The sequence below is a fragment of the Emys orbicularis genome, chromosome 10, assembly GCF_028017835.1.
Source record: "Emys orbicularis isolate rEmyOrb1 chromosome 10, rEmyOrb1.hap1, whole genome shotgun sequence".
NCBI classification, from domain to species: Eukaryota; Metazoa; Chordata; order Testudines; family Emydidae; genus Emys; species Emys orbicularis.
The window spans coordinates 36,271,198-36,289,524 of record NC_088692.1 but is presented as its reverse complement, the minus strand read 5'-3'; the positions used below and the strand labels follow the sequence as shown (position 1 = coordinate 36,289,524).

At 45.8% G+C, this 18,327-nt stretch overlaps 1 protein-coding gene across 2 annotated transcripts in view; it reads left to right on the top strand.

The window, feature by feature from the left end:
• CLUAP1 (clusterin associated protein 1) overlaps window positions 1-18,327 on the top strand; it is a 191,009-nt gene that overhangs the window by 74,952 nt on the left and 97,730 nt on the right. For both annotated transcript variants that reach the window (XM_065412434.1, XM_065412433.1), the window contains exon 8: window positions 2,708-2,849. In XM_065412434.1, coding sequence (XP_065268506.1) covers window positions 2,708-2,849 — 142 coding nt within the window. The remainder of the gene's footprint in view (window positions 1-2,707; window positions 2,850-18,327) is intronic.

The following is an 18,327-nucleotide window of genomic DNA, read 5'->3' as shown; positions in this document are numbered from 1 at the left end:
AGTGTTGTCCTTATTGCTAGGGGGAAATTCCGCCTTTCTGCTTACATGGGCAGGTGTGGTGAAAGGCTGCCTACAATTCTCCTTTGCCCCAGCACACCTGTGCAATAGAGGGTAGGATTTTGCCCAGTGATTCTAGTATCTTTAAAATAATGTGGAGCATTTAGAGTGAAGAGAGATGCTTTTTGGATAAGGCTAATAGTGTAGGACTACAGAGGGAACTGAGAAAACGAAAGTGCATGTTGCAGAGTTCTGCAGCTTCAAATAACACTGCTCTACAGCCAAAATGCTTCTGAAATAAATGTAGTCAAACTTTACTAATTCTGGGTCACTGAGAACGAAAATGATGCTTAAAATTGTTGATTGGCTTTAGTTTTCAAGATATGCTATTGGGTCAGTATATACGACCCTTGACTTGGGAATGGCGGAGGATAAGTGAGTTATAAAGGAAAGGGATCTCAATTGAAACCAGAAATGACTAAAATACATCTTTGACTGGATCTATGAATAAATCTATGACTGGGTTTGGACAGTACTTGCTTTTTAGGCAAAACAATGAATGATGCAATCTGAAGCTGGTATTGCGTCATACATGATATGAATTGCATCATGTTATTCCTAGAAGTCATGGATGATGCAATCATAACGAAGCTTACATCACTCTGCTGAACAAATTGCCCTATATCAGCTCTAGAAATCATACAGTGTCGTGCTCTCTTCTTTGTCAGTGTTTGATTTTGCAAAGGGACACATTTCTGTTTAGCCAAAGTGAGCAGAGATGCCTCGTACTTGTGTGAACAGTGCAGATAACTTCTGCTATGTTTGTGGTGAAGTGACTTTTGCATCACAAAAGCGTAGTATAACCACTATGGTTAAGAAAGCCTATCACCTTTATTTTGGCTGCAAAATTGGAGATCAGGACAAAAGGTGGGCCCCACACATATGCTGCAACACTTGTGCAACAAATCTTCGCCAGTGGTTGAACAGGAAAAGGAAATCTATGCCTTTTGCAGTGCCAATGATTTGGAGAGAGCCAACAGATCATACCAGCAATTGTTACTTCTGCATGGTGCCTCCAGTTGGGAAAGGTGTGTCAAAGAAGAAAAAGTGGACTGTGCATTATCCAAACATTCCATCAGCTATACGCCCAGTACCCCACGGAGAAGAACTGCCGGTTCCCGATGCACCAGAATCATTCTCACTTGAGTCAGACGAGGAAGAGGATGAAACTTCTGGTCCTGAACAATCAATGTCACAGGACCCACATTTTCTCCCGTCCTCCTCCTCTGAACCACACCTCATAACACAAGGTGAACTGAATGACCTTGTCAGGGATTTGGAACTACCCAAGAGTAAGGCAGAGCTGTTGGGCTCCAGACTACAGCAGTGGAATCTCCTGGCAGGTGATGTTAGGGTTTCCATGTTCCGTGACAGTCAAAAGGAGCTTGTCCCATTCTTCTTCATGGAAGGTGATCTTGTAGCCTGCAACAACATCGATGGTGTGATGGCAGCCCTCAACATCGTTCACGATCCAGATGAGTGGAGACTGTTCATTGATTCATCGAAGACGAGTCTTAAAGCTGTTTTACTGCATAATGGCAATGTTTTGCCATCAATTCCAGTTGGTCATGCAGTCCATATGAAGGAAACCTATGACAACATGAAACAACTTTTGAGGTGCATAAACTATGACCAACATCAGTGGCAGCTTTGTGACGATTTGAAGGTTGTTGCTCTCTTGCTTGGTCTGCAGACTGGATACACAAAGTACTGCTGTTTTCTCTGCGAATGGGATAGTCGTGCAAGAGATTCCCACTACATCAAGAAAGATTGGCCACTCCGACAGTCATTGGAGCCTGGGAGGAAATTTAAGTGAAGCTAAGATAAAGGAAGGTGTCTTTGTTGGTCCTCAGATTCGTGAACTTCTTCGATATGATGCATTTGACCATGCACTGCGTGGCAAGGAAAAGACGGCATGGAAAGCCTTCCAGTTAGTTGCAATAAATTTTCTCGGAAACAACAAGGCAGACAACTACAGGTTGTTGGTGGAAAACCTCCTCAAGGCATACAAAAGCCTTGGTTGCAACATGTCACTAAAGATACATTTTTTGCACTCTCATCTAGATTTTTTTCCACCGAACTGCGGAGCAGTGAGCGACGAGCACGGCGAGCGATTTCACCAGGACATTGCAACAATGGAGAAACGCTATCAGGGCAAATGGAGCCCATCAATGCTTGCAGACTATTGCTGGACAGTGACAAGAGATGCTCCATTTAATGAATACAAGAGACAAGCCAAGAAGCTCCTAGTAGACACTGAATAGGACTAAACTATGTACAGAATAGTTTTTTGCCTTTTGTTTCATAATAAATTTTATTTATATAACCCTTTTACTGATTTTTAAAGTGTTACATAAACAGGACAGGTGAAATATTATCATGTAAAGCAACCATAAACACATGAAAAGACCTAGGTTTACAATTTATGATTAAAACTCTACTATCTACACAATATACATAGACATAAAATGTAAAAACTTAAATATCTTAGAAACAGTAGCCAATCAGTTGTTTTAATTGTCATATTTGAATTCAGCACATCAAAATACATAATAAATAGCACATTTTATCTCTGAAGCAGACGACTTCTCAAAAATTGTAGACCAGTGTAATTTTGTGTTCTGTGTTGTTTTGTCTCTGGGCTCTCCAGACCAGCCTTTATGGATGAGTACGAGAAGATCGAGGAGGAGCTGCAGAAACAGTATAGCAGTTACCTCGAAAAATTCCGTAATCTGGCCTATCTGGAACAGCAACTGGATGATCATCACAGGGTAGAGCAGGAGAGGTTTGAGGTAAGAAAGTTTTGTATTTCCAGACAAAACATTAGCTTAGCTAAATGTACTTTTTTAACCTCTGCCCCATCATGCATGCCACTGTTTATTATCTAGCAATAGCCAAAAAGACTTTCATTGCCTCCTGCCACTTCCCACAGCAGCATGATAATTAATACATATCCTCAGAGCTGTGTCTCCACTGATAAGATCATCATTTTTATGTTCTCTAGTTTTGAACTGGAGTGATCTTGAGCAGACAAGATAACACACTTTTAGCTCATGAGTCAGTGGAGTTAAGCTGTTGTAAAATCTGCATAAATTAGATCAGCATCAGGCAACTGCTGTCTTTTCCAATCACTGCAACTTTTCCCCTATAGTCTTTTATTTCTCCTTTTATCTCTCACATACTTCCCAGGGTTCACAAAGAACCAATTTTCAGCAGTTCTGAACTCCCTCTTTCTAGTTCTTTTAAAACCAATGGGTGCATCTTGCAGCGCATGTATTTACAGTTCTTCTTTGAGTGCTTGTTCATGTCCATTTCAATCAGGTGTGTGCGTGCGCACGTGCACATTGGCTGGAAGATTTTCCCCTTAGCAGCATCCGTTGGGTCGGCCTGGGCGCCCCCTGGAGTCGCACCCTCATGGCGTCTAATATATAGCCCCGACGACCCGCCACCCCTTCAGTTCCTTCTTACCGCCAGTGACGGTGGCTGGAACTTCCCTTAGCTCTTGCTCAGCAAATTTTTTCTCTATTCCATTGTATATAGTTAGTTCTTAGTGTTGTTCGAGTTAATAGTTTAGTATAATATAGTGTTTGTTGGGGGTTCCCCCCCGCACTCCAGTGCCGTGGTACGCTGTGGTCCCTGGGTTTCAAGAACTGCGTGGCCTGTGCCAAGTGCATGCCGAAAAGTGACCCGCTCTCATCATGTCTACGGTGCCTGGGGGAGACCCATCAGAAAGATCATTGTAATATCTGCCGCTAGTTCCGTCTGAGAACACTTGAAGGAAGAGAACAGCGGCTCAAGGTGATCCTCATGGAGGCAGCCCTATGCCCCCCACTCCGACCCGGGCTCGAGAGACCCGACCCCTATGGCGTCGTCCTCGACGTGGAGCGCCCCGGCACCGTCGGCGAGTTCGGCGCCAAGGAAGGACTCTTCCAGGGACGCTCGGCACTGCCACGGCTCCTCATGGGGCCCGTCTGACAGTAGGCACTGCTCCCACTCGCCAGTGTCTCAAAAGAAGAAAAAGCCGGACGACCATTCTCCTCCAGCTAAGCCACGGTGCGACCCCAGGTGGGCCAACCCTCGGCATCTCCTTCTGGGGCCGTGTCGACTCCTGCCCAGGTGCGGCAGTCGAGTCCAGACCCATCTCGATCACTGGCGCCTACGCAGCAGCTACAGCTCCCGTACACGCCGGAAGCGTACCAGGCTGCTCGGGACCTCCTCCACCTGACGGCATCGTTCTCACCTGCCAGGGAGGAATCCTCAGCGCCGATGGAGCTGCGTCCTCCATTGCATTCTAAAGGGAAGCTGGCTATGATGTCAAGACGCTCCCCTTTGCCTTGTCCATCGATGCCTACCCACTCCGACAGAGAGCCTACCTGCTCCCCAAGTTCTCGACGTTCGAGGCACCGAGGATCGGCTCCTCCGTGGTCTTCAGTGTCTGAGACCTCGGAGTCGGAGTCCAACTCCTATCGCTCGGGTAGGAGCAGAAGTCGTAGAGCGAGGTCAGGTAGAGACAGAAGAGAGCATCAGGCATGGCCTCCGCAGTGGCAGAATCCGCCTTAGTGGCCCTTCTGGACCCCCTGGGCTTTTCACCAGGGCCAGGGAGGAACCCAGGGCTCACCCTCAGCAACATCTTCAGTGGCCTCCGCCACTTTCGTACCACCTTCCACTGCGCATCTGCCCTCGGCGCCTACGGTCCCGACGCCTTTGCCTCCCGCCCCGTCGTCGACTCCGGCACCTTGCTCGGCTCCGACTGCGGCACTGGCTCTCACGGTGTTGACGCACCCGTCTCCCACACCTGCACCGTTGTCGATGTCGACCTCAATGCAGGCACCTATGGCCCCGGTACCGATGTTGGCACCAGGCCCGCCGATGCCGGCAGCTCCTGTGAGCGTGCCAACGCAGCTCCCTCCAGTGAGACTGATGCCAACGCCTGTTACAATGCCTATGGCCCCGGCACCGTCATCGGCACCACTTCCTCCGGCGCTGCCCCGGGAGTCACGTGACCCCTCTGGGGCAGACGGTAGGGAGCTTCCACTACCGGCACACGCTTCCGCCTCCTCGTCGCCGGACGAAGCGTTGGCATGGATGACCATAGCTCCTGCGTTAGAGGACAACAGAGTCCTGCAGCAGCTGCTCCGCAGGGCTGCCCAGGGTCTGGGCATCAAGGCTGAGGAAGTGGTAGAAGAGGCAGATCCCATGGTGGACATCCTAGCACCCTCAGGACCTTCATGGGTAGCCCTCATAAAGACGGTTGTGGACACCACTAAGACCCTGTGGCAGACACCGGCATCCTTGCCACCAATTGCTAAAGGCAATGAGTGGCGGTATTTTGTGCCCTCCAGAGGCTTTGAGCATCTGTACTCCCACCTGCCTCCGGACTCGCTGGTGGTCGATGTGGCTAACCAGTGGGAGAGACAGGGCTTCTAAGGTCCTTCTCCAAAGAATAGGGACGCTAAACACCTTGTGCGTAGGAAGGTCTACTCGACCGGTGGTTTGCAGCTCCGTATTGCTAACCAACAGGCCATTGTGAGCAGATACTCTTATAACACCTGTGCAGCAATGGCGAAGTTCACGGAGCTCGTCCATTCGGATTCTCGGTCAGAGTTCACCGCCTTGGTGGAAGAAGGGAAACTAGTCTCCCATGCCTCATTGCAGGCAGCGTTAGATGCTGCAGACGCTGCCACTAGAGTAATGGTGACGGGGTTGGCTATGCGGCAGTCTCAGAGTTACCCTATGAGGTCCAGCAAACCATTCAGGATCTTCCGTTTGAGGGCGAGACTCTGTTTTCAGAGAAGACAGACAAATGGCCTGATTCCTACCCAACCTTCCTTGAACAAATGAATGTTTTATAGGGTGAAATCTCACTCCAGTCTAGAGAATGGTTGAATAATGAGACTGTAATTTCTAGTGCACTTAGACACAAAGCAGTTGTGCGTACTGTGCTGATGTTGCACAGCTAATGGCATCAGCCAGAGTGCATTTCCTAATGAGAAAAGTGATTTAAAGATTGCACAGGTTTTTTTAATTAAAGTGGCACTGAGCAGATGACACACACCACCAGCCCACTCAAAGGACAACGCTGTTTTCTTCTCATTTCAAAGGGATGCTGTTGTAGAAAGAGGAGTATGTTGTAACTTTAATTATACTAGTCCCCAGCCTTCTGTTCATTTTTCGCCCCTGACAGTATCTGTAATAACATCCAGTAACGCTGGCAGTTCAGTTGTGATTGTGCCAACAATAGTCCCCTAACAACCTCTGGTGTGAGAACATGTTTCTCAAGTGCAAATCCTGGGGATTGAACTTCCCAAAAGATTTAAAAACTCACTGCCTGGAACCTGAAACTTTCATTCTTATTTGGGCAGATAGTTTAGTTCTTTTGGCAATAATGAAATGACACCCGCCTGTTTCGTGAGAAAGCCCTTTGAATGTGTGTTAAGTATTAAATTCTTTCCATTTTATCCCTCCTGTTCACTGGTATATCTGGGGAAGTCATCTCTCCTTTTGGTAAGACTTTTCTGATTGATTGGTACTTATGGGATTTGGAGAGAGTGAATAAAGGTATTTTGTCCTTTCAGGGTTCTTTGCTTTTTCAGTCACCGCTCCTCTTCCAGAACTATCCTCTTGTGCTGCTGGATGACTTGTGCCCATCCCTTGGGCATCAGTGCATGACCAGGTGATTTCTGGTTTGTATACTAAGCCAGTGGTCTCCAAAGTGGGGTGCACAAGAGGATCCTTCGGGGTGTGCGGCAGGAGGAGCGCCGCCAGAGCAGCGCACTTTTTTTTTTCCCCTCCTTCGGCAGTTCGGCCGGGAGTCCGAGCCTTTTTTTTTTTTTTTTTTCCCCTCCCTCGACAGTTCGGCCGGGAGTCTGAGCCTTTTTTCCCCCCATCCCTCAGCAGTACGGCCGGGAGTCCGAGCCTTTTTTTGTTTGTTTGTTTGCTTCGACAGTTTGGCCGGGAGCAGGGGGTGCGTGCTCAAAAAATTTTTCCTGATGGGGTGCGCGATCAAAAAAGTTTGGAGACCATTGTACTAGGCCTTCTCAGAGCGTAGTCAGTGCTTTTCTGCTTGTGTAGAAAAACATTAATTATTATTGGTCATTTTTAGGTTAAAGTCATTTCCTGATATGTAGGCTATTAAAGTTGCTATAACTTTGAATCCACTGTAGAAGCAGTGTTTTAGCCTTTTCAGATTTAAGGCCTTAGAACAGAGGTGGGCAAACTACAGCCCGCAGGCCACATCCGGCCCGCGGGACCCTCCTGCCCGGCCCCTGAGCTCCTGGCCCGGGAGGCTAGCCCCCAGCCCCTCCCCTGCTGTTCCCCCTCCCCCGCAACCTCAGCTTGCTCCGCCGCCAGTGTAATTCTCTGGGCGGCGGAGCTGCGAGCTCCCGGGGCAGCGCCGCTGCAGAGCCCGGCCTGACCCGGCGCTCTGTGCTGCGCGGTGCGTGGCTGTAGCACCGCCAGCCACCGGTGCTCCAAGCAGCGTGTTAAAAAACAGTGGCAAATGAGTCTCAGCATCTGAGTCAACTGAATCAGGCAGCTTGGGTTCTCACTACTGGGCTAAAAATAGCAATGTAGACATTTGGCTTGGGCTGGAGTCTGAGCTCCAAAACCCTCCCCCCTTGCCAGGTTTCAGAGCCTGGCTCCAGCCTGAACTCAAATGTCTAAATTGTTATTTTTAGCCCTGTAGCATGAGCCCTGCACTCCCAAGTCAGTTGACTTGGGCTCTGAGATTCACTGCTGCAAGTTTTTTGTGTGAAGTGTAGATGTACCCTTAGCTATTATCTGCTACAGGCAGAGAATGGGAGGGAGGGAGGGAGGAAGGGACGGGGATGCACCAATGCCTGAGGCCCCGCCAGTGGCAGGGCATTGATTAAGTGAGATATACTCAGATGATCCTGGCAAGGGAACCACACCCCATGCTGCTGATGAAGGCAAACAAACCCAAGGTTAGTGCCAATCTGATCTGGTGATAGTTCTTTCCAGAGTGTACACATGGTGATCAGTTAGACTCTGAGCATGTGAGCAAGATCCAACCAGCCAAGCACCCTAGAGTGAGAATGCTCAGAGACCCCACAGAGCACAGGCCCCCCCTGTCTAGTGACCCATCTCCAGGTGTGGCCATTCCTGATGCTTTAGAAGAAGGAGACAAAAACAAAACAAGAATACACTGGGGAAGGGGGGGGTAATCCCTTCCTGAACCCTGCAGGTGACCAGCTGAAGTCTAAAGCATAAAATTTTAGGATCATCTGATGTGAACCAGATGGGACCCTAAGGCAGGCTAACCCTGCCCCCCACTGTCATAAGCAACCCCGTCATACAACACCATTCAAGTTGTCTATCGCTCTCTTAAAACTAATTGTTTGTCCCCACAGCTCCTAGTGGGAGGCTGTTCCAGAACCTCACTCCTCTGATGGTTAGAGATCTTGTAATATCCAGCTTGAATTTTATTTTTGGCCAGTTTATACCCGTTTGTTCGTGTGCTAACATTGTCCTTTAGCTTAAATAGTAGCTCTTCATCCTCCCTAGTGTATTTATAGAGAGTGATCATATCCCCTCCCGGCCTTAGTTTTGCTAAGCTAAACAAGTCAAGCTCTTCCAGTCCCCTCCATTCACCTGATAATCCTAGCTCTTCCAATTTGAAGCATTGTTCCAACCTCTTCCAATTTGTTCCAACCTCTTTCCAATTCATCTTTCCTGAACATGGGTTACCAGAATTGTACACCATAATCCAGATGAGGTCTTACCTGTGTCTTGTACAATGTCATTAATATTTCTGTAGCTTTATTGGAAATGCCTCACTTGATGCATCCTAGGGTCACATTTGTCTTTTTCGCAGCCATATCACATTGTTGGCTCCTAGTCATCCTGTGATTGACCAACACACCCAAGTCTCTACTACTTATTAATCACTTTTGCCTGCTCTCCTTCGCCCTTTTCAGCCATCAAAGCATGGACAGAGTGTGTCTTTTCAAAATAGTTCTTTGAAGAACTTCCTTCTCCTTCAACTATCTTCACCTAAGAGACTACCTCAGAAAACTTTCTTCTAGGCCATTCTTTATGTTGTTGCCATCAGTTGTCCATTTGGGAGTGCCAGTGTACTGGATGTCTGTTCTTGTGCTCCCTCTCCAGAAGCAGTCGAGACCATTGTGTAGGTAATGCACCTGGCCTTCACCAGCATAAGGAATGGGAGTCCCAAAGTCATTGCTAAGCCACAGCATCACTAAAACAACAATGCTTTATCCTACAGTGTCCTGGCAATTTTTAGAGTTACATCTTCTAGATGGTTCCAAAAAGGAGCTCATTACTGCTCTAGGGGCTTAGCAGCTAGTGAGTGGATCTCTATGAATAGATCTATGCCCTGTCTGAGGCAGTGTGGTCCAGTGGATAAGGTAGGATACTGAATAAGGAGTAAGGAGACTTAGTTTCAATTCCCTGTTCTGACATTGACTCACTGTGTGACCTGCACAACTAACACAAACTCAGGCTGCGTCTACAGAGGCAAGCGGCTAGCTGGGCCAAGTACATACCATCAGGCTCAGGCAGGTTTGTACTCGTCACTGCCCATGCTACCCCGGCTACACTACTGTTTTTAGTGAGCTAGTGTAAGTATGTCTGCACAAGCCGGGAATCACACCCCTAGCTCCAAGTCTAGACATACCTAGAGTGTGTCTCATTTTGTCTTTTGTAGAAGAAGGGTTTTAATGTTTACTGACCTGGTAAAGTGTTTGAGATCAATAGGAGAAAACACTGTACATGCTAAGCTTTAATAAAAGCTTCTAATAATATAAAAGTTGAACCTGAGATCACCCTTATTAGGCAACCTCTTATTAATAGACTAACCCAAGGAAACCACAAATATACTGAGTACATTTCTACTCCACCACTGTTAGAAGGACATCTTCATTAAACCATTGATTTCTCATTAGTGCCTTGGGTGGTCACTTAAAACACATTTCACTGTTTTGAATGCAGCTATCACTGTGGTCTCTGAGTGGCATCTCTGGTCTTGATTCAATTCTATTCATTCTGTGCTTTTGATAAATTTTGTCCTATTTGAAATATTTAATCTGGAAATACTCATCACACAACCTCCTTGTTACAGCAGCCAGACAGAAAGTTAATATAAAAAGCATTTGGTTATAGTCTTCAGTTCTCTAGTTAAGCACATTTAAATCATGCATATTTAGTAGCATTCTTATGGGCACCAGGAGACCACTCCACTCCAGTGTAGCTAAATGTTACTGAATATCAGATTTAAAAGTAGGCAGAGAAATTTTAATTATTAATTGCTTCTATTTTGGCAGTGCTTAGTCTGGTTTGTAAGTATGATGGCCTTGGAGTGCAGTTCCTCATTTTCCTGTCCTATGGGAAAGATATTTCAGGAATTAAACTCTTCACCATATAGTTCAGCACACAATAAAACATAAATATTAGTACATGCTGTAATTGTCTGAATGAAGCAAGGTCTTACACTCAATTCCATGGCATTTCTCTGTGTCTGTTTGTCTGTAACAGGATAACTTTTGTACACCATGTCTGATCAATTCCAGAATTTCAGGCAGCATTCTAGGCATCAGTGGGCAGAACACTTTTGGGAAAAAGCAGAAAACTGGAAGGAGGAAATAGGGGACACATGGACTTTTGTATCCGGTTAGCAGATTTTCCTCTCCTTCAACCACCCAGTTACCTATAAAATCAAAGAAACAGTTGATAACAGCCAGTAACACCTTCCAGGATAAGAATATCCGGCCCATCTCAGCCATGCCCATCTTCCCAATACAGTTTACAAATGCTGATACCCTGAACCACATATCTTCCAGATAGAAAGAAAAGAGATAAGAATGGGGGAGCAAGGAAGGGAAGGGGGAGCACACAGAATCCCTGGCCTTGGAGTGGGAAATGGAGGACCCTGCCATGTGGAGGGAGGGGGACTGGAGCACACAGTTCTCCTGGTAGGGGAAATGGGGGACCCTAGTGTGGGAAGGGGAATAAGAGAGCCCTTGGCATGCAGGACAGTGATATAGGGGACACACAGAGTGGGTAGAGAATGGGGCACAGAGGGTAAGAGGGACATTGGGGGACACACAGCCCCTGACCTGGGAAGGAGAATGGGGAGCAATGGTATGGGGAAACACACAGAGCCTCTGCCTTGGGGAGAGAGAATAGGGGACAGTGGCATGGGGGGCACAAAAAGCCCCAGGCATTGGGGGTAAGAGGGGAATGGGGGGCATGCAGAGCCCCTAGCATGAGAGAGGCAGTGGGAGGGGCTGAAGGAAATCTCTGAAATAGAGGGGTTGGGAAGGTGGCACACAGGGAGCATGTGTATGGGTGTGGGCGGGAGGGTGGGGTGGAGGAATACAGTGAGCCCCCCGGTGTGTGTAATGCGTTTGACCTACAGAAGCAACAAAGTGTGCGATCCTCCAGGACAGTGGTTTTCAACCTTTGTTCATTTGTTCACTTCTACAAAATTTCGAACGGTGGTGCAGACCCCTTTGGCAGTCTTAGACATCGTCTGCGGAACACAGGTCGAAAACCACTGCTCTAATACTATTATGCCAACTAATTAGACTCATAAATGCACATCTAGCCGTCCCCATAGTAGTTACATGTACATGCTTCTGTCATTTATTTCTATAGTGTCCTCCATTAAAAGCCCCACAAAGAGAGTTTACAGGAAGTGTAAAGTGACTAAAAAAAAGGAAGGCTAAAATGAGATTTAAAGGATTTAAAGTAGGGCTGTCAGTTAATCGCAGTTAACACCTACGCTTAACTGAAAACAAAATTAATGCATTAATTCTTTTAACATGTTAATCATAATACCTGTGGGCAGGGAGGGAGGCATCCGTGGCCGGGGGGGCTGAAGCCCCAACTCGGAGCTGTGGAGGTGGTGAGGGGGCTAAAACCCTAGCCCAGGGCGCCACTAGGGGGGAGAGAGAGAGAGAGAGAGAGTGTGTGTGTGTAAGCCGCAGCTTGGCAGGGGACAGAAGCCCCAGCCCGCAGGTGTGGGGGCTGGAACCCCATGCCCTGAGAGTGGCTGAAACCCTGACCCCTGCACCTCAAGAGGGGCTAAAGCCACACGCTCTGAGCCCTGATAGGGGCTGAAATCCCAGAGCCCCCAGCCCTGAACCTACATTTGAAAATATAGGAAACTTCCAAAAGTATTTAAATAGATGGTATGCTAATATTATTTAACAGTGAAATTAAAACTGTGATTAATTACAATTAATGTTTTAATCACTTGACAGCTCTAATTTAAAGTGACTCAAGGAAGGGTGGGTGGGGCAGAGAGATTTCCAGATGGGGAGCACTAGTTTGGGGGAAGGGACAGAAGAGGGAACTAAGATTGGTGGAGCTGGTAGGAGGGTTCTCATATAGACTGTAGGTCAGAGAGCCCCTGTGGGAAGGAAAAGAGTTTTGAATTACATCAAAAATGGACAGGCAACCAGTGAAGGTAACGGAAGATAAAGATGATACAGATCCCCTTTCTGGAGTGAGTGAATGCTGTCAGATTTGACTTTTTGACTTCCTTCAGCAGTAACACCCATACACTGGCTAAAAAAGTATGTCCCCTTAGTGAGTTCTATATGTACTGCCCTTTAGCTTCATGAAGTATCTTCTTGTTCTGATACTGTTATGGAAGAAGTAAGATGAAAGGGCTGATCGGTTTTCAGTCTGCACTTACTTTCCCTGCATTTGCTCGTTTGTGTGCACTATTAATATTCCCTTAAAGTTCTATTGATATGTGAATTATGACATAGAAATCAGACTAGCCTAAAATTCATTAAGACTAAGGAACAACCATATGTAATTTCAAGAAGCATTGATCAAGCAGATCAAAAATTCTGAGTCACAGAGGTCAATATGGAATCAGAAATCATTCAGAGAAACCATTTTAGTGTAAGTGATATAAAAACCAAGAAAACTGATTAAAAGAAAAAGTTCTAGTTAGTCTTGCATACTTCTGATCTCCCTGGTTGTTGGAACTGTGTTGCACAGAATGACATGAATAGGTTGTGTAATAATGTGGTATTTTGAGTTTAGGACTCTGAAGTTTTGCCTACACTAGCACTTTTGTGACAAAACTTGTCGGTCGGGGTGTGAAAAATTATGGTTTAATTATGCTGGCGGGAGAGCTCTCTCCCATCAGCGTAGAGCGGCTACACAGGAGACCTTACAGCAGCACAGCTTCAGCAGTACAGCTGTGCCTCTGTAAGGTCTGTAGTTTAGACATAGCCTTAGTCTCCACTGCCAAGCACTTTGTCACCATTTGCACCAATGCAAAGTGGCTGTAAAACATTAACATTTGATTTCGTTGCATTTTACACCCGCTTTTCACAGGTGTAAATGATTCCGTAAAGGGGAATAGGGACTTGGGTTTCTAGTGGCTAAATAATCCTCATATTATTGGTTGTATAGAAATAACTGCTAGATTACAAATTCCGTTGTGAATATGAACTCCCAGTTAAAGTTCTTATATACAAGCTGTTCTCTCAGAGTCCTGTTTTGCAAACATATGGTGCATTGTCTATTAGTATGAATTACCCTACTTTATGTGATGTACTTTTCCGAAGGACGCATGAACATCATCAAGGGTCCTTCATGAGGCATTCTAACATCCAGACACCAGTGGGCCAAATCCTGAGTCATTCACTTTCAGGACCACCAGAGTGAGGTCAGGCGCTGGGTTTAAGGAGGGAAAAAGAAATCCTGGGGGGGGGGGGGGGGAGAATAGACCCCCATCTCTACCCAGGAGTTGCTATGTAGAGCCTCTGTGGCTATTGAGCTCCACCCTATTGACTCAAAGGTGTAGCCAGATGAATGACTATACTCGCGGTTCATTCTTAAAAATGTTCAAGAGACCAAGTAGCTGAACATAGCCAAATGTATTGTCTAAAGACAGAGCAGTATCATACAAAAAGGAGACCTATATACTTTTTTTCTGGGAAGCAAAATTCTTATCTCACAGCATGTTCACCTTATACAGAAGGTGTGCTTCAGAGATGTTCATTTCAGCTAGTAGTATTTATAATAAGGTTTTACAAGTTACAAAACTATTTACAGGTTACTAAAACCAACCCCAACAGTTTGTAACAGTTCCTTTACTTGTTGTTTTGTTCTGTACTTTTCTTACCTCTGTTTTGGATACTACATTCCATACCAGTTGGGCATAGAGGTACCTTCCAACCAGTGCTAGGACACAACATTTATAGATCCTGGCATTGACATGCTTCTTGTTTTCTAATGCAAAAGCTGACTTCAGCTTTGCAAAGTATTGTGGGATACTTGATGTGAGAGGCTGACAATATCCTGCAGGATTCTGGACCACCAAATGATCGCCATATGTGGGTTTGGAAAGAATTTTTTCCCAGATCAGATTGGCAGAGACCCTGGGGAGTTTTCTCCTTCCTTTGCATCATGGGACACAGGTCACTTGCTGGTTTGAACTAGACTTCAAATGATGGATTCTCTGTAACTTCAAGTCTTTAAATCAAGATCTGAGGACTTCAGTAAGTCAGCCAGAGTTTCTGGGCCTCCTGCAGTAGTGGGTGGGTGAGGTTCTGTCACCTGTGGTGTGCAGATCAGACTAGATGATCATGATGGTCCCTTCTGGTCTTAAAGTCTATGAATTAATATAAACTTTATTGAATTAAGTTAAACCTTATTGAATGAAGTTTAATACCTTTGGGGTCCATTGTATTCAAAAGGCAATTATCTGTGTGTTGTATGTAACTCTTTTAGGAGGAGGGAAATGCTAATATAATTCTTCCATTATCAGCCCTTTGAAGCTAGGCCCTGGAGAGATGTGCATATACTAGTTCAAACTGGATTCTCCAGGTACCAAGAGACAGACAAAGGATTGTTAGATAAATTTCCTGGGTTCAAACAGGCTATTGGCCTTCTTCGTGATCCAATGAACAGACAGGACCCTTGGTCCATGGAGGGCTCCAATCCTTAGGGAAGGGTTGTTAGGACTGGGCCTAGTGAAACCCGTAAGACTGTGCGCTAGTTCTGAACTGAGGCTCTTATGAACTTGTGGCCACAAAAGAGACCCCCTTTAGGTGATTGAAGGACTGCCAGAGCCCATGTTGGAGACAGCTGAGGGGACCACTGGTAACTTATTAACATGCATGCAGGTTCTTTTATTGTTTTTAATATGTGTTCTCTGTAGTGCTTTTACCTTAAGAATAAATTAGGGTTGCATCAGAAATGCTGTGTGGGTAACTTATAAAATTGTGCCAATTGAACTGTTACTGTCTGAAGAGAAAGCAAGCAGGGCTGTTTAGGCAAACTGTCTTTGCTAGTAATAACACAGTGCAGGCAGGGAACTGTTCGGCCTGGAAATACCCTGGTCAGGAGGGAGAGAGATGTAGGTCTCCACCCAAGAAAAGCAAAGGCTGGGGAGCTGGAAGCCGAAGAGTGGGTGCCTTTGCTTGACCATGGAGGAGGAATACAGGTGCACTTGCCCTGAACTGTGACATTGATGTTGATTAACAGAATTGTGAGGAGAACGTAATACATTCAGTTAATGTAACTTCCCAGTACTTACATATATATAATGTGTTTTAATACTGAGCACATAATATCCATTAATGTGGTGTATGTACTATGCCTAACATATATGTATAGGTGAATACCCCCAAGGAGGAAGGAGTTTTTTACTCCACCTGACTGCCATATGCCATTGTGGATAGTAGTGAGGGATGTCGGTGCTTCTTTTCCCTGGGGAAATAGCCTAGATAGATAGATGAGAGGAAGTTATTGCTTCTTCTGATTTTTCATTATGGGTAGGTTTTCCTCAGCTCAGTACTAGCTAGGTGATTCTCAATCTGTGGCCTGTGGGCTGCTTGCAGCCCAATCAGCACAGAGCTGCGGCCCATGTGAAATCCTCCGGGCCATACAGGTAGTATTGGATCTGGCCCACAATGGTAAATAGGTTGAGAACCACTGAATTGGCTGAGCTACCTGCAGATATGTCTGGCAGCTCTGCAAGGTACTTTCAGTAGAGGAGGACAGGTCTATTGGGGACAGAGTTAAGAATATACACTATAAGTGAGTCTAGTATTTGTGAAAGGTTCTAATTGGCACCCTTGGAAACTGTTCTCTGTGTAGCCACTAAAAAGAGATGATGTGGCAAAAGCAGGGCAAACTTCCCCCATCAAATAATTCTGCTCTACCACTGGATCTCAGTCTTAAACTGGAGGGATCCCCTGTAGGGGTAGAAATAGAGCACCATGGCCATTCATTTGATAGCCTCTCTACTGAGACTGCCCTACAAGGGAACCAATTTCTGCTGATGGATTTTGTGATGTGGGCTCCTGTTCACTAGGGATTTAGCCAGAGTGCATCAATTTACTTTATATTGCCCACCAAACAGCCAACAGATAGTAGAGAGTTTTGATTGCCCCAAACCTGGGCTGGACTGGAACTAATGATCTCAAAACAAAAGGCAGCATATTCCATTACTAATTCTTGAGCCATCCAGTCCACTAAGAAAGGGTCTCTTTAACATAAATACTATATAGTGGAACCCCATTTATCCAATCTAATTGAGACCATGGCCAGATCGGATAATAAAAAATGCGGATAATCAGGAGAATGGGCGGGGCTCAGATTGTCAGCCAGAAGGGCAATGGGGCTCGGGTTGTCAATCCTGAGTGGTGGGACTGACAGCCCGAGCCCCGTACCCAGTTTGGTTAATATGGATAAACGGGGTTTTTACTATACTTGAAAGAGTGGAATGTGGAATGCTTTTAAATGTTTGTTTGTGCTATCTCTGGCATAGAGACAGAATAATTTTTACGTTAAATGCTAGAAAGGATGTGGTGATGAATATTTCATGTGGGGGTGGGAAGCACAGCTGTGACTAATAATGTCCTGTCAATATTAATTTGGATGATAAATTTCTTTAAACAATGCAAACTGACCCAAGGTTTACACTGCAGAATCATAAATTCATCCATATAAATGTCACACATCCAGCCAATATAACTTGTAAACTAATACAATAATAGTGGAATATATTAAGGGAATAGCAAATGAGCTGTTATTGAGTCATTACAATTCATACCTTCTCCAGAACTGGAGAGAAAAGAAAGCAAATAAACAGGTGAGTCCTTGTAGTAAACCATTACATTTGAAGGTTCCTGCTATATCATATTATTTCAGACAGTAGTAGGCCAGTCCAGAGAGGTAGCACTGACTTGAATAGCGACTTTTAAAGTGCTGTGGTCCCATGTGTGCAATGGCTCTTAAATGCTGGTGAAAATGTCAGTCTTGGGTTTTCTATTTTTCCTTTGCTAGCTATGGTTGGGTTCCATCTCTTGGCCCTGAATGATGGCTTCTCAGTCCCTGACAGCACTGGTTGTAATTTCTTCCCCCAGGCTCACCCTCTAAATTGGATGCCTAGTGCGAAATATCCTTTTTTTTTTCTCATAGGCAATATTGGCCAGATGTTTTACCTTGCAACCTCATGAAATACCTATATTTTGACCCCTGTGTCCCAGACATAACATACCAGCAGGAGCTTTTCCTTGTCTCTCTCCACTCTGACTAACATTGAGACATGGAGGTGCATCTTCAGTCCAGGGGGCAAGAGTTAATCTTCTTTAGATCAGCCTGAGCTACCACAACAGCAACACAAATCCTCAGCCAGAGAAGTTACAGCCACTGCCTCAGTGCTGCTCTCTGCCCTGACCAGTCAGTGGAATGAGCCCAACCTCAGCACTCTCCAGGTAGTTGAGATGCAGCAGGGCCATAGGCCAGTTCTCAAGGAAAAGCAGTGGCTATTTGACTGCATTGACTGTTCCAGGTAAATTAGGGCTGGTCCACACTAACCCCCCAGTTCGAACTAAGATACGCAACTTCAGCTACGTGAATAACGTAGCTGAAGTCGAAGTACCTTAGTTCGAACTACTTACCGCGGGTCCACACGTGGCAGGCAGTACGATCCCTGTCGACTCCGCGTACTCCTCTCGCGCAGCAGGAGTACCGGCGTCGACGGCGAGCACTTCCGGGATCGATTTATCGCATCTAGACAAGACGCGATAAATCGATCCCAGAAGATCGATTGCTTACCGCCGAACACGGAGGTAAGTATAGACGTACCCTTATTTGAATTCTGCAGATTTAGTATCTGGATATTCTGAAATGAGACACATTTGCAGATCTGACTGGGCAATTAATTATGTTGTGTAAAGTGTATACAGAAAATAAAGTCAATTACTGCCATTTTTACCAGGTTTTTAAGGGATCTTTTATTGTGAAATGTCATAG